General features: G+C 41.6%; 1 protein-coding gene across 3 annotated transcripts; it reads left to right on the forward strand.

The window, feature by feature from the left end:
- The first annotated feature begins 3955 nt into the window (after positions 1–3955).
- pcgf6 (polycomb group ring finger 6) lies at positions 3956–13330 on the forward strand. Of its 3 annotated transcripts, none has more exons than XM_052081162.1 (10): positions 3956–4168; positions 6368–6467; positions 7113–7209; positions 7340–7395; positions 8025–8084; positions 8580–8697; positions 9163–9190; positions 11287–11385; positions 11991–12077; positions 12802–13330. In XM_052081162.1, the coding sequence occupies exons 1-10, from the start codon at positions 3977–3979 to the stop codon at positions 12850–12852; spliced, it is 888 nt and encodes a 295-aa protein (XP_051937122.1). In that variant the 5' UTR covers positions 3956–3976; the 3' UTR covers positions 12853–13330. The 3 variants fall into 3 exon arrangements, with proteins under 3 accessions (XP_051937122.1, XP_051937123.1, XP_051937124.1); XM_052081163.1 differs by having other exon boundaries at positions 11318–11385; XM_052081164.1 differs by having other exon boundaries at positions 4025–5306.
- The last annotated feature ends 42 nt before the right edge of the window (positions 13331–13372 follow it).

The raw sequence follows: 13372 nt of genomic DNA on the forward strand, positions 1-13372 counted from the left end.
CTATATACAAGTTGAACTCCCCTAAAGCAAACAAGGAGGAATGTATTGTTATACATGTGCGAAGTTCGGGAGAGAGCGAGGAGAGTCAGGTGAAGGCTGGTTATAGCTTGTTTAGTCTGGTTGACGCGTGACGGTTCATTTACATGTATTATTGCGCCACACTATGTGTTGACCAACACGTGGAAATCGGTTAAACAGAATTATTTTGTAACAACAATGTGCTGTTATCTAAACCATCGGCTGAATGAGTCTAAAAAAAGTTATGTTTACTTTTTTATTTCATTTGAGTCAATGTATCTTTATTCATAGGCTTTTGCTGTTTAATTTTTACTTGTAACTGTCGAACAGAAAATGTGATCGGAAAATGACTAGTCACGCTACTCCAGTCCATGCTTTCAGACAACTTAAAAAATATCAACAATAAACAGTGCCATCTTCTGATTCTTCTGTGGATTACATTGTTGCGTTCAAATGTGAATATATACTGACCTCTGGTGGACAAACAGATTGCCGCTGTCTATAGAAACGCCAGACAAATTCGAATCTTGTAATAATAAAATGAGGTCGATAATAACTATTACTACTTTTTTATTATTACTTTTGAATCCAATACACCTGTAGAGATGAATTTCCAATTCATAATCTCGAGGTTTTCTTACATTAACTGAATTAGAGGTGTTCTGGAAATCTTTGTCATATTTATGGTCCAGTTGAAACATTATACGTTTACATGCAGTACAATCACTTTGTTTATTGTCGATGGTTTATGTTTTGTTGTATTATTTTTAAATGTTCTATAAAGCGTTTTCTCACATCTGCAGCTTCCGTGAAAACGCCATTTAAAGATATGCAGCACAATAAATAAATAAATGTGGGCAACATGTTTTAATACAGGTTAACACCTCTGCGCACAAGTTTTTATTCATTGCCCACCCTCTCTCATCTGTCTTTCTTCCCGCCTCCACGCTCTTCTGTCTTTCTGTGCGTGACGTGCGCATACGGCCGATAATGCGTCACTCTAAAGCGGCTATGCTCGAGAACTAACTGAAGAGAAGATGCATTTCGGGTTGTCGAAATAGCTAGTGAGTTAACGGGATACAGCACTGTAGTTACCGTGGATCACACCTGATTTGAATGAAAGCGTTTAAGTTCTTACATACTGGAGTAGGGGCGACTCATGTCGCATACTTTAGCCACGCCCCAAACATTTGGAAAGCAGAACCAAAACTTTTTCCCGCTACGCTCTCTGGTCGCTATGGTAACTAGTGTAATCGTATCCGACACTGACGACAGAGTCACTTTGTGATTCCGTCACTGGTGTGCGTCGAGAGCGGGGAGACGAGAGAGCTGGAGAAAGGTACAGTATACACGCGTCGTGAAGTTAAATAAAAGTTACGCACGTTAACACTACCGTTGGACTTACGTGTGCCTCATTTGATAACACGACATGGTGTCAGAAGTCCTGTCGTAGACGTGGAGTGCATGAAGAGGATCTTTTGTACACGGCGGTTAAAGGGGGAATGGCGAAATGAGCGACGGAGAGGAAGGAGCCTCGGCGCGGCCAAATGGAGCCGCGGCGCTAGGTGCACAGCGGGCTGCGGGACCAGTCGTCACCGCGGGGCCGTGCGACACGTTTAACATCCAGCCACCGCAGGAGCGGGACAAATGGATCCGGAGATTCGAAAGAGTCCGCCTGGCAAGTAACCTGAATGCTAGCTCTGAAGAAAATCAAAACACGCTGGTTTACTGCATGGGTGACGAGACGGATGATATACTGCGCCGGTTGAATCTGACAGAGATTCAACGGCGCACATACCAGGAAGTTCGAGGAGGACTCCGAAACTTCTTCCGAAACTTCTTCGTTGTCAAGAAAAACGTCATCTTCGAGCGTGCTATATTTAATATTCAGAAAGGAGGGGAAAGTGTGGATTCGTTCGTCAATGCACTCTATGCGCTGGCAGAACATTGTAGCTATGGGGCTACACAACAAACTGATCAGAGACACAATTGTCGTCGGACTGCGGGACAGGGGACTGTCTGAACGCATACACTTGAAAACGCCATAAGAATAGCACGGCAAAGCGAGGAGGTGAAAAGGCAGCAGTCTTATCTGCGAGAGGACACCAATTAAGAGGCAAGTGTTGCTGAATCTTTTGACAGAGTGTTCAAGAGCAACTTTAAAGAACTAAAAGAAAGAAAAAGTGGTTACGATTGCCTGACTATCAGTGTCTTATATGTTGTTTTGTATGTAACTGTTCTGTTGATGGCGGCGCAGGCATTTACAGCGGCTACTCTCTCTTCTGTGGTTGAGAGGAAAGAAATTTCATCTGTGCTGAAAATGCCTGAGGACAGCTGATACGTTGTTTCAAGCTCCCGTGGAGAGGGAGGAGACACCAGCCGACCAAGAATTATTCAAAGACACGAACATCTACGTGGACATGGTGATGGACAACCTACCGCCGAGCACCGACTACCTAGAAAAGCTGAGAGCAGCTGTGGCGAGACTGTGTATGTGCACACGTGATGCAGCTGTGCACAGAAGGTTGGCCTGAACACAGCCCCAATGAACCGGCACTCAGGCTGTACAGAGCAGAGCAGGCGTGCCTGTGGTGGAGAAGAAAGAAATTTCATCCGTGTTGTGTGTTGCACATAGAGCACATTTGACAATAAAGTTGACTTGATCACCATGGGGTGGTAAAAGCGTAGACCCCCTTCCTCTACTGGCGGACCGCGATCCACGACCGGACCGCCGACCTTAACTCCTCTTCTGATATATTTTTCGATGATTTCATGGGGGATGTGAAAAGGGGAATTGTCCGGACCGCCGACCTCCTCTGTCCGGGCCTCCTCTGTCCGGACCCTCGGCAAATTGTATAAAATAATAAATTATAAAGTGATTTTTCCGTTATACAATTTCTATTTTTGGTCTATAATCTGCGCATTACCGCGATCGCTTGTTAAAATTATCCGTTGTATTATTTGCGTGCACGAACAGATGTATTGTAGAGGACGCAGCAGCGCGACTCTGTGTGTGTATAATGTTTGACGAACTGGCCCATTCTCGTGGCTGATCAGGGCATGTCGGCGATAACGATGCGCTGATTGGCTCCTCTGAACTTAAGGTGTGCCCATACATCAGCGTCACGCATTCAAAATGGATGATTATGTCAGGAAACGGACGCATGCGCGACGCCACAGTGTGCTCATAGCTTCAGCACAGGAGAGCCACACACAGACAAGACAAATCGCGGGACGTTTCAATTGTGTGCAGTTTTGCTCCCGTCTACCCGGGGATCTTTGCAGCTGTTTAACAGCAGAACAGCGCAACATGTTAAATGAACAACCCAATGGCGTCCTCAAATAATATTTGCATGCCTCAGACATTGCATTCACCTTTAGTGGAAGAACAGCACTGCACATTCCTGTGCTCCCTTGTGTCAGTATTTAAAATGGTTCTTAACTCCTCTTCTGATATATTTTTCGATGATTTCATGGGGGATGTGAAAAGGGGAATTGTACAAATGAAAATAATACTTTTGTTTTCATTTTTAGTACGGTATTTATTTTGGTAAAATTAGTATTTTGTTTTGCTTTTGTTAAATTAATGGAAAAAAGACAACTACTGTGTAACAAAGTTAAAGTAAAAAATGTCTTATTTCCCTAAAAGGGCTATTTCTATTATTAAGCAGGCACAACTTAACAAAATAAAAGAGTTCCTCTGCCTCAACACAACACCTCTCATTATTTGCTGTGTACTGGCAAAGTGAATAATTGTTATTTTCATGCACCCCATTCTTGGTTGGTTGTGAGGAGTGTTGATTTGTATAAGCTTGGCTTGACCATACTAAATTGGCACATAGCCCTGCTCCCCATGACCACCGTGCATGGGACCGGACCTTGGTCTTATAAAAAAAAAGTGGACGACAGCATTTCTAGTTGAGGACCACTGGCGTAGACAGCGGTTGTGGTGGTCAGTATGGTGGCCTGGGCTGAGCCAGCAGCTAAACAAGTTGATTCTCAGCTGCTGAACATGCTGTCAGGAGAGATGAAACCACAGGGAGCCTTTGATTCCATCGCTGTACCCAGGCCAACCATGGGAGAATTTAGGAGCAGATTTGTTCGTGCTCGGAAGCAAGACCTACTTGCTGGTTGTGGACTACATGTCAAGGTACATGAACATAGCTCAGTTGGCCGCCACAAAGTCAAATGAGGTTGATATATGAACACCATTGGATCCCAGACCTTTGTATGTATTTACTTATTTATAAATTTGAGGATGTTGGACAGTTAAGAATTCACCATTCACATTCAATCTTATGTTGGCCAATAGATATCAGAACTGCATAAATGGAATCCAACTGATATATGTACAGAATGTATGTGTGTGTGTGCACGTGCGCTCGGATGTCTGTGTACAGTATATATCTATATACATCTATATGCACCAACACATTAGTGACTTTCAGGCTTGGCCAAGCAGCGTGTGCGTGTTATTTATTTATTTTTGGGGGGAGGCAGTGGGCTGCGTATTCTGAAGGCCTGAATTTTCGTCCGCATGACGTCTCTTCCGGCGCAACTCGACTGCACGTGGTTTCCAAATTCTAGAAAGACAATTCGCAGGCTGGGTCATTCGACACCTTCAAAGGCTCCTCCTTATGTCTCCTCCGTGGACCGCATTAACCGAATTCGGACAGGCTTTATAGGAATTTGGACGCGTACGGCCGGGTCGTGCCGAAAGTGACGTCACACAACAGAAACCGCGAAAATTCGTACAGCCCAAGGCTCTGAATTTTGACACAGCCACACTCACAATTTATTCTGAAAACTACAAACCGGAAGCGCTACTCTCACTGATCGCTGAGTGGCTGAGAGGAGGAAACCGCGAACACAAGTCAACATAGGAAGTACACGTGTTGACTTTTACTCCGCGACTTTTTTCTCCATCTTGTTCTTCTTCTTTTCGTAACTCCATGTTATCCCATAAATGTAATACATTAAACGACCGAGACACACGCTTTGCATACTTTTGAGGTGATTTGCTAACTCCAGCCTTCCACGTGCAATTTCGTTTGGATAACTTCTAAAGTAGCTGTACAAAGCTAGCCGGCTACACCTACGTCAAACTAAACGTAGTTTTAACCTTACGTTTTACTGATCAACTCATATTTCTTACTTGCGGTACCTTAACAACGCTCAGTAGGCATTGTTATTTTGTGGGTGGTGTGAGTCGCCGATTTTTGGTAATGTCAACCTCTCCATGTGGTAACACCATACATGGGTTCTCGGGCAGCGATTCCGAAGACGAGGTAACAACTTCTTGTTACACACTGCAAGTCATCAACTAGCTCTTGGTCATTTGAGTTCAGCAATAGGTTTAAAAGTACACATGACTACTTACAGGTTTGTGGCAGTGAACCTCGTTTATGAATGGGCACAAACAGTCCTGAATATGATCAAAAGTGTTGTTTTTACTCCATGTTTCTAGGATCTTTCGAGGCTGTTAGGTTGAACATAATTCACGATTGTTTCATCCTTAATGATCGATGCATACTTTAATGTATAGCTGCAGACCATTTTACCCTCCCAGACATATAATGCATTTTAAAAAAAATTCTGCATCATGTTAAGTAATTGCAAGGTGTCATGTCAGAATATGCCTGTGACATGTTTTCGTCCGAATACTCCCAAGGATAAAAAAAATATCATCACACTTTCCAAATTCAATTTCTTGTTTTAGGTCGACTAAGAGCGCGGCACTGTGAGTTACCCGACACTAAGCCTCATATGCTGACCTGCATTATTTGATGCACATATTTACATCACCTAATATTAATTGGTCCAATTCCATCCATCCATTTTCTAATCCGCTTATCCCCACAAGGGTCGCAGCTGTGTTGGAACCTATCTGAGCTGTCTTCAGGCAGTCACTGTACACTCCGAATTGGTTGCCAGCCAATCGCAGGACACACATAAACTAACAACCATTTGCGCTGACAAGCATACCTAGGGACAATTTAGAGTGTTCCATTAACCTGCCATGTAAGTGTTTGGAATGTGGGAGGAAACCGGAGTACCTAGAGAAAACCCACCCAGGCACGGGGGAGCAAACCATGCACTGTGAAGTGGACGTGCTAACAAGTCGGCTACCGTGTCACCAATTTTCTCTTTTTAAGTCAAGGTGTTAAAAGTGTGTTCACTTTTTCTGTAATTTTCCGGGGGACGATTCATTTTCCCTCATGACACATACCAAATTCAAATGATGGATCAATTGGAGACACCGAAAGATCACGGTTGACAGCAACAAACCAAGTTGTATGACTGATGATGTAACATTTTATTTGATACATTTTCGTATTGGTATCTGTAGCCGAAGCTTGCCATCAATCAGTTCTACCCTTACATCCGATGTGGCCTATGCTGCGGCTTCCTCATTGATGCCACCACCATCACAGAGTGTTTACACACATGTAAGTAGGTCCAAAAGTCTGCATTCAAAATGATAATTACTTTGTCGTCTTGGTCAAATTATGATAATATTTTGTAAGTAATGTCACAGTGCTCACCCCAGTCTTTTGTGAACTGGGGGATTTGAAAATGAATGAATAACGGTAATAATTGTAATTTAGCATTACAATAATCATCTTGGCAAAAGAACTTCTCGAGACCATTGCCGGAGAAAAAAAATTGGGCAATACCAATGCCTAAATGAGGACAACAGTCACTCAAATGCAGGTGGTCCTCTAAGATGTTTGCTCAGCACACGGACATTCTTAAACTGAATTAATGCTTGCAGGTCCATGCTGGTTGAACTTTTCAATCAGATTGTTTAGATCCTAATACAAGTGGATACACTAACCATTCATCAATATTTGAAATAAATGCATTTAACAAAAATGAATGCCTTTCCGTTAAAGTCATTGTTCTCTGACAATTTAAAGTACCGGTAATCCTTATTCACTGTCGGTAATGATACAGGATATCATTAGATCTTTTGTTATGATTGTTTGGTATATGGTCGATTTCTGATATGCTCGTAATAACATGCATCGTCAGATTTCAAAGTTGACAATCATGGCTGGATCTAACTTGGCTCTTTTTTTGTCTTTCCTTAGTTTGCAAAAGTTGCATCGTGAAGCATTTTTTCTACAGCAATAGGTGTCCATCATGTACCATTATAGTCCACCAAACACAACCCCTTTACAACATAAGGTATTTGTTTCTTGCCATTGAAATATTTGCCCGTATTCATTATTGTATGCATTAAATATTGGTACATTAGTTTGCCATATCACTGTTCAGTTATGTGAATTATCTTTTGTTGTTAAAAATCTTCCGACAGGCCCGACAGACAACTGCAGGATATTGTGTACAAAATGATTCCTTTCCTGGAGGAGGGTAAGCATACTGCACACAACTGATTAACACGGGTGCAATCATTTACTTTATTTTTTTATTTGTATATTCAGGATGCACCAAAAAGAAAATTCTTGTCCGAAACTGAAACTGAAGACACCAAGGGCAAAAACCAAAACATAAAAAAAAACTGAATACCTAAAAGACCGTGAAAAAGTCCTCAGCTTGATCATTTTCTGCCCTTTGCCAAATTTGTCTTAGTGTGAGCTCTCTGGTTTCTTTGAGGCGATGCACATTCTTTCACAGCTGCCAGTGTGAGCTCTCTGGTTCCTTTGAGGCGATGCATTCTTTCACAGCTGCCAGAAAAGCGGTCCTCAGCAGCCAACTAGTCTTAACCCCGAGCTCCAAAGGATTGCGCCACGATGATTGGGACGTCACGGGCACTGCCAGGCAGAGACCGGGGTTTCGCAATCGTTCGCCCACCCAGAGTACTTCCATTAAATGTTGTTGCTTGCATCATCACAAAAATTTGGCATTGTTTTTATGACAAGGCTTTGAGTTGAAAACCCCAAATGTACTTTTGGGGGTGTTTTTTGGATGAAAATTTTTGATGCACCCCTATTATACAATTTCTAATTTCTGATCTAAGCTTTGTATGTTTCAAACTGCAGTTGAAAGAGAGCAAATGTGCAACTTCTACAAAAAGCGAGGGCTGGCGATACCCAAATCAGGTAACGTTTTTCCATAAATGCTAATAACACAGGACATAAAACAATACAAATGAGTGAACCCCGTTGACGAAATGACGAGAACAACAAAATAGTGGAGCTGTTGAAGATAAAAAATTTTACAAATGTTTTTAGGTATGACATAGAAACAAGTGCCTCTAAAAGAAAATTCAAGGTTTTCTAACAAATCTGTTGAGGTGTACTAATTTTGTACACAGTATATTCTAGGTCATTGTATATTTTCAATTGGCGTCAATTGTATATTACTTTAGTAATAGTGACAATCGAGAAATCCCTGGATGTGTTTGCCACCAGGTTACACGAACTGCTATAATTACACATGATAAAGGTCATACTTGCATCAACTGGCCACATAATTAATTGATAATACAATAAGATTCAGTACAAAAGCTGTATCAAAAATATAATTAAAATACTTTGTATAATCACGTTTGATTGCGAAAGCAGTCACAATGTTCTTGTCTTTCTGTGTGGCAGTGGTGGTCTCCTCTGCAACTCCTGTGGTGGTGAAAAGGCAAAAGAAGGACTCAACGCCTCAGTGTGTGCTCAACATTCCGCCTGAGCTGGATGTGTCACTGCTGCTGGATTTTGTTGGGTGAGTCTCCTTGAAGCATTGTCGTTCAAGACACTCATTGTCATTCTCAGGTCAGTGTTTTGTTTTATTTTTTTCCTTGAGTGAGAACGGACTACAATTCAAGCCTAAAAATGATAAGATAAGATAATATATCCTTTATTTGTCCCACACTGGGGACATTTACAGCCTCCAGCAGCAAGAATGTAGGTATAAAGAAGAAAGAAAAAAAAAACAACAAACACCATTCATAAGATTGATAGATAAGAAGATAAGATTGCTTTAAGTTGTTTATAGAAAAATGTCTTGGAAATTCTACTCGTCACAATTTTGCAAGTCTACCGCTGTCACTGTGCACATTGTAGGTTAGTTTGGAGGTTCCGTTCTCGTTTATGGCATAGGTAAAGTTGCACAGAATTGCTCACAGATGTTTCTGATGCTGGCTTATGCGATGAGCAAAGCATGTATTGACTGTAATTTTTGTTTCAGGGCTGAAGAGGGGATAAACAGTTATAAGGTAATTGCTTATCTTATCTTATCTTTCCATCTTCAGGGCTTTTTCAGAGGATTCTGGTCAGCATTGACTTGCAATTCATACTCAGATTTGTAGGGGGGAGAAACACAATACAGAGGGTCCTCAGCATATAACGGTCCTAGTATGCGACATTGTGAGTTTATTATTATTACTATTGTTTATTCCACATTGGGAGTTCCACACTTTCATACCAACATATGCCACGAAAAACGATTTGTCCTGCTGTTTGATGATGTCATTTTCTTGTACGCGTTTTCCCACAAGTATTCATATTCCTTAACCTCACATGGGTCTCTGCTAAACGATGTGTTGACAACCAACGTGTCTCAAGGTATGCTAGGATAAGTTTATCATTTTTGCAGTCGAGCACAAATGTATTTTCCTGACTTGATATCAAGTCTGCACACACCACGCAGTACTTTCCAACTTGCGTTGCTGGGTTAACTGTGCTTTAAATAGCAAGGGGAGATTTAAAAACATGTTAGCTTTTAGTTAAGAAAAATGGTGGTTTGGTGCCTTTGACACAGGGGACCACTGCCAGCCACGAACGCAAGCATCCTAATGGGTATGCTCGACCCTAATTCCAAGCCACTGCCTATATTAAAATGAGTGGATGCACCAGAAAATGCATCCAGTGTCGAAACTCTGCCAAAACATCTAATCATGGTGGCAACACCTGACAAAATGTGCCTCACTCCTAATATGACGCAGTGATTTTCAATCATATTCGAGCCAAGGCAGATTTCTTTCATTGAAAAAATCCTGCGGCACACCACTACTTGAAAATGTGAAAAAAGCTTATTTTAACAATTAAGTGTTATATTGTTACTATAGGCATTTTTTAAACACTGAAAATTAACGCCATATTATAACACATTGAATAGGTATCAAATCAACATAAATCCAATATTTGGTGTATTTGTTTTAATGGCAAGTAAAATATAGTCGATTAGAACTTTACCTTGCTCAGGGTCTGATTTATTTTCTGTGTGACAGCCGGTTCTTTTTCTCCCAGTCGTTTGCGCTCTCCAGGAGTATTGTACCAATCGCTTTTCCCATCTTGAGTCATTGTATAATTCCAACATCATTCAAATGACCGGTCGTTTCGCCATGATAAAGATTAGCGTTAGCGTCACTTATCGCCGCCGCACTGTTATCGTTATGGAACAGAGAATTTGCGCAAGTACTGTCAATGCCGTGATTGGCTGCTTCGCGTCATTGCATCGTATCGTGTGACTGGCTGGACAAATGTCACTCACTGAATTACACAGCAAATTGTTACAGAAAAAAAAGATACAGGTATCTAATTCATTTGCAGTTGCGCAGCTTAGAGGGAACATTGGTGCCGTTGCATCTCCAGTACGCGTAAATCTAAATGAAAGATACCTTTCATTGTATTGCCTCGCATCGGAAATTTCGCTTGTCTCGAAGCATAAGGCAATATCCTAGCTGCTGCTGCTGCTCCCTACTGGTATGGAAGAGTACTACATGATTACTCTTCCAGGCGATCGACCGAACAGGCTACATATTGTATGATTTCCCACGGCACACCTGACAATATCTCGCGGCACACTGGCACAGGGTTTGATACTGATCTTACTGTCTGCAGTGTCAGCTTTTCACCAACAGAGAGTGCTAATAGACTGAAAAGAGCATGAGGGGTTTAGATAAGAGTACAATGGACTTACACTGCCTGGAAATGTCTGTTTGAATAGCATAAAATTGTGCCATCAATGCTTCAGGGGAGAGAAACAATTGGGGTTGACCAATAGTTGTGGCCAACTCGCTCCATTTTTTTTCTCAAGCCATGGTTGTCACACAAAACAAGAAGGCACACTCAGTCTGCACCAAATTTACCGTAATGTTTTTCATGTGTTTGTTTTGTATGTGTCAGTTACGGTAATTATGATTTTACTACTGTGTTGGCACAGGTGACAGGTAGACTAGCGTGCTTTGCCTCGTGTACGAATTCGGGTTCGTCAGCGCCACAGGAACAGACGTGTTGTAAACTGAGGGCCCCCTGTACAACTTTATGAAACATGTTAATTAGTAGTCTGTTGTACTTCATTGCTGTCCAGCCACTAGAGAGGCCCTATGTGCGTGTGTCAGGTGAGGCCACCATTCGCCATGTGGAGCTCTTCATTAGGAAGAAGATGGAGCTCAGCCCAACTTGCCAGGTGAGCGGCCAAACTTGCTTAACGAGCTTAATCAGTCCGCAGAGTCTTCTTGATCCTGGTAGTTTCGGACAAGGTCAGCACAGAATCTACTTGCCTGTCACATGCATACAGAGCAGTGTGACGTCATGGCAGAGCTTTTGAGGATGGGGCCCATTATTGTTCCGTCAAGCGATTGAACTTTTCGACAGGAAGTTGAAAATAGCATCTCATGTCCTTAACAATAATGCTTACCGTGACAATTCCAGTGATATCAAAGTACTTTTTAACAAAGCTGTGACCTAGAATCAGACAGGCTGAGTTTCATCTCTACCTTTCAATTAAGTGACATCAACAAAGAGCCACTATTTCTTATTCGAGTTTAGCTCAAAGGTCGGGTTGCTTAAAAAGCATTGCGTGATTAGGTTCACACCAAGCCCAAGTCTATTGTTTGTATTATATCGCACCTGGATTTCATGATTAGCGTCTTATTTTAATTTCCTAGCCTCAGTGCAACCTGTTGTGATAAATGTGAGGAGAATGGAGGAAGACCAACCCAAGGCATTTTAATAAATTGTGTATTAAAAGTGTGGAAGCACTTTTTTTTTTTACGATTCGTTGTCTTGTAGGTTGACTTGGTTTGTGGAGATCATCTCCTGGATCAGTATCAGTCACTGAAAGATGTCCAGAATTTTGTGGGAGCAGAGGCCTTGCAAGTAAGCACCATTATTTTCTTATTATTTATAGATATTTTTGTGTTTTTTTTTTCTGTGAAGCGTCGGCATTGATTTCCACGCTATTTCAATATACCATTGCTGGTTACACTGCCAAGCATAGCAAAATAAATGTACGTGCTAACGTTGTGCTTTTTCTCCTTCAACTCTGAGAGTGCTGCTTTATGTTTCATATTCTCCACTCGGCAACAGCCATTTATGAAGCCGCTGTCATCAGCCTTTAAAATAGGTCTCATCACTGTGGCAAATAGACTTTTGCTGAGACTTTCTACGAATTGAAAGTGGATTAAAAAGAGTCAAAAGTAGCTCTCGGGTATTCCTGTGAGTAATGTTGGATGATGGAGGGTAACAAAACTAGGGCTCGGTGATATATTGTTATCATATCAATATCTAGATATGAATATTTAGTGTATTAATATTGAAAATGTTCACACTTTGACTGCATGTACAGCTCAGGCCACCCAACCACCTACCTCCTTTCAAGTTTGCAGTTGATGGACAGTTAAAGCCAGCCAATGACAATCATCGTCAGTCATCAGCAAATCGGGCATCCGCCAGTGACAGACTGACAAATATTCTGTCAAGACTGACAGAAAGCCCTCCTCTGCTACTCAGTCTACATTTAGTCGGCTATTTACAGGTTACAGAAGAAACACACATTATTCACGTTTATTCTAAAAGATACATTCTTTTCATGTGTCCTTAGGATGGTCTGCTGGTGCTGCACTTTGGTCTGGTCCTGTCCTGTCTGTCTTGAAAGGAAAGAACGGATCGATTCATAGTGTTTCACACCCCCTATAATGCAGAATACCTGCAAAATGACTGGAGAAAGTTACTCGGGACAGCAATATAAATTTTATTGCGACTATTTTCAGGGCATTTCTACTACTGTGCTTACTGGACACAAAGTCCAACCATTCTCCATAATTGGGAGCATGGTTTGAGCCCAAAGGAGTCACGGTGGTTTTGGGGAATAGGAGCAGAGCAGAAAAGCATCTGCCTCCATCCAGAGCCAAAGGCGTCTCAATCTAACTGTTGTTCCAGGTACATAGTCAGAAAGGTGCTTTTTTTAGGTAACTGATGAGCTCAGGTGTTTTATTTTGTACATTATTTGGGATAAGACATGATAAAGTTGATATTGACTTGTGTGAAAGACGACTGTCGTCAGATTTAATGAAATGTTTGCTGTCAGTGCGACTGCTTTGAATAAAATGATTGCAGTATTTTTCAACTAATGATGTTCTTCATGCCTCTATGCTTAAACAGTCAAGTAAATC

Source organism: Hippocampus zosterae, chromosome 11, assembly GCF_025434085.1.
Source record: "Hippocampus zosterae strain Florida chromosome 11, ASM2543408v3, whole genome shotgun sequence".
NCBI classification, from domain to species: Eukaryota; Metazoa; Chordata; class Actinopteri; order Syngnathiformes; family Syngnathidae; genus Hippocampus; species Hippocampus zosterae.

Bases quoted from the DNA above. Each gene is read 5' to 3' on its own strand.
- pcgf6 (XM_052081162.1), top strand. From the start codon at position 3,977: ATGGTGGCCTGGGCTGAGCCAGCAGCTAAACAAGTTGATTCTCAGCTG. The intron at 6,468-7,112 runs GTAAGTAGGTCC...GTCTTTCCTTAG, and splicing joins CACAGAGTGTTTACACACAT to TTTGCAAAAGTTGCATCGTG. The intron at 8,698-9,162 runs GTGAGTCTCCTT...TTTTTGTTTCAG, and splicing joins CTGCTGCTGGATTTTGTTGG to GGCTGAAGAGGGGATAAACA.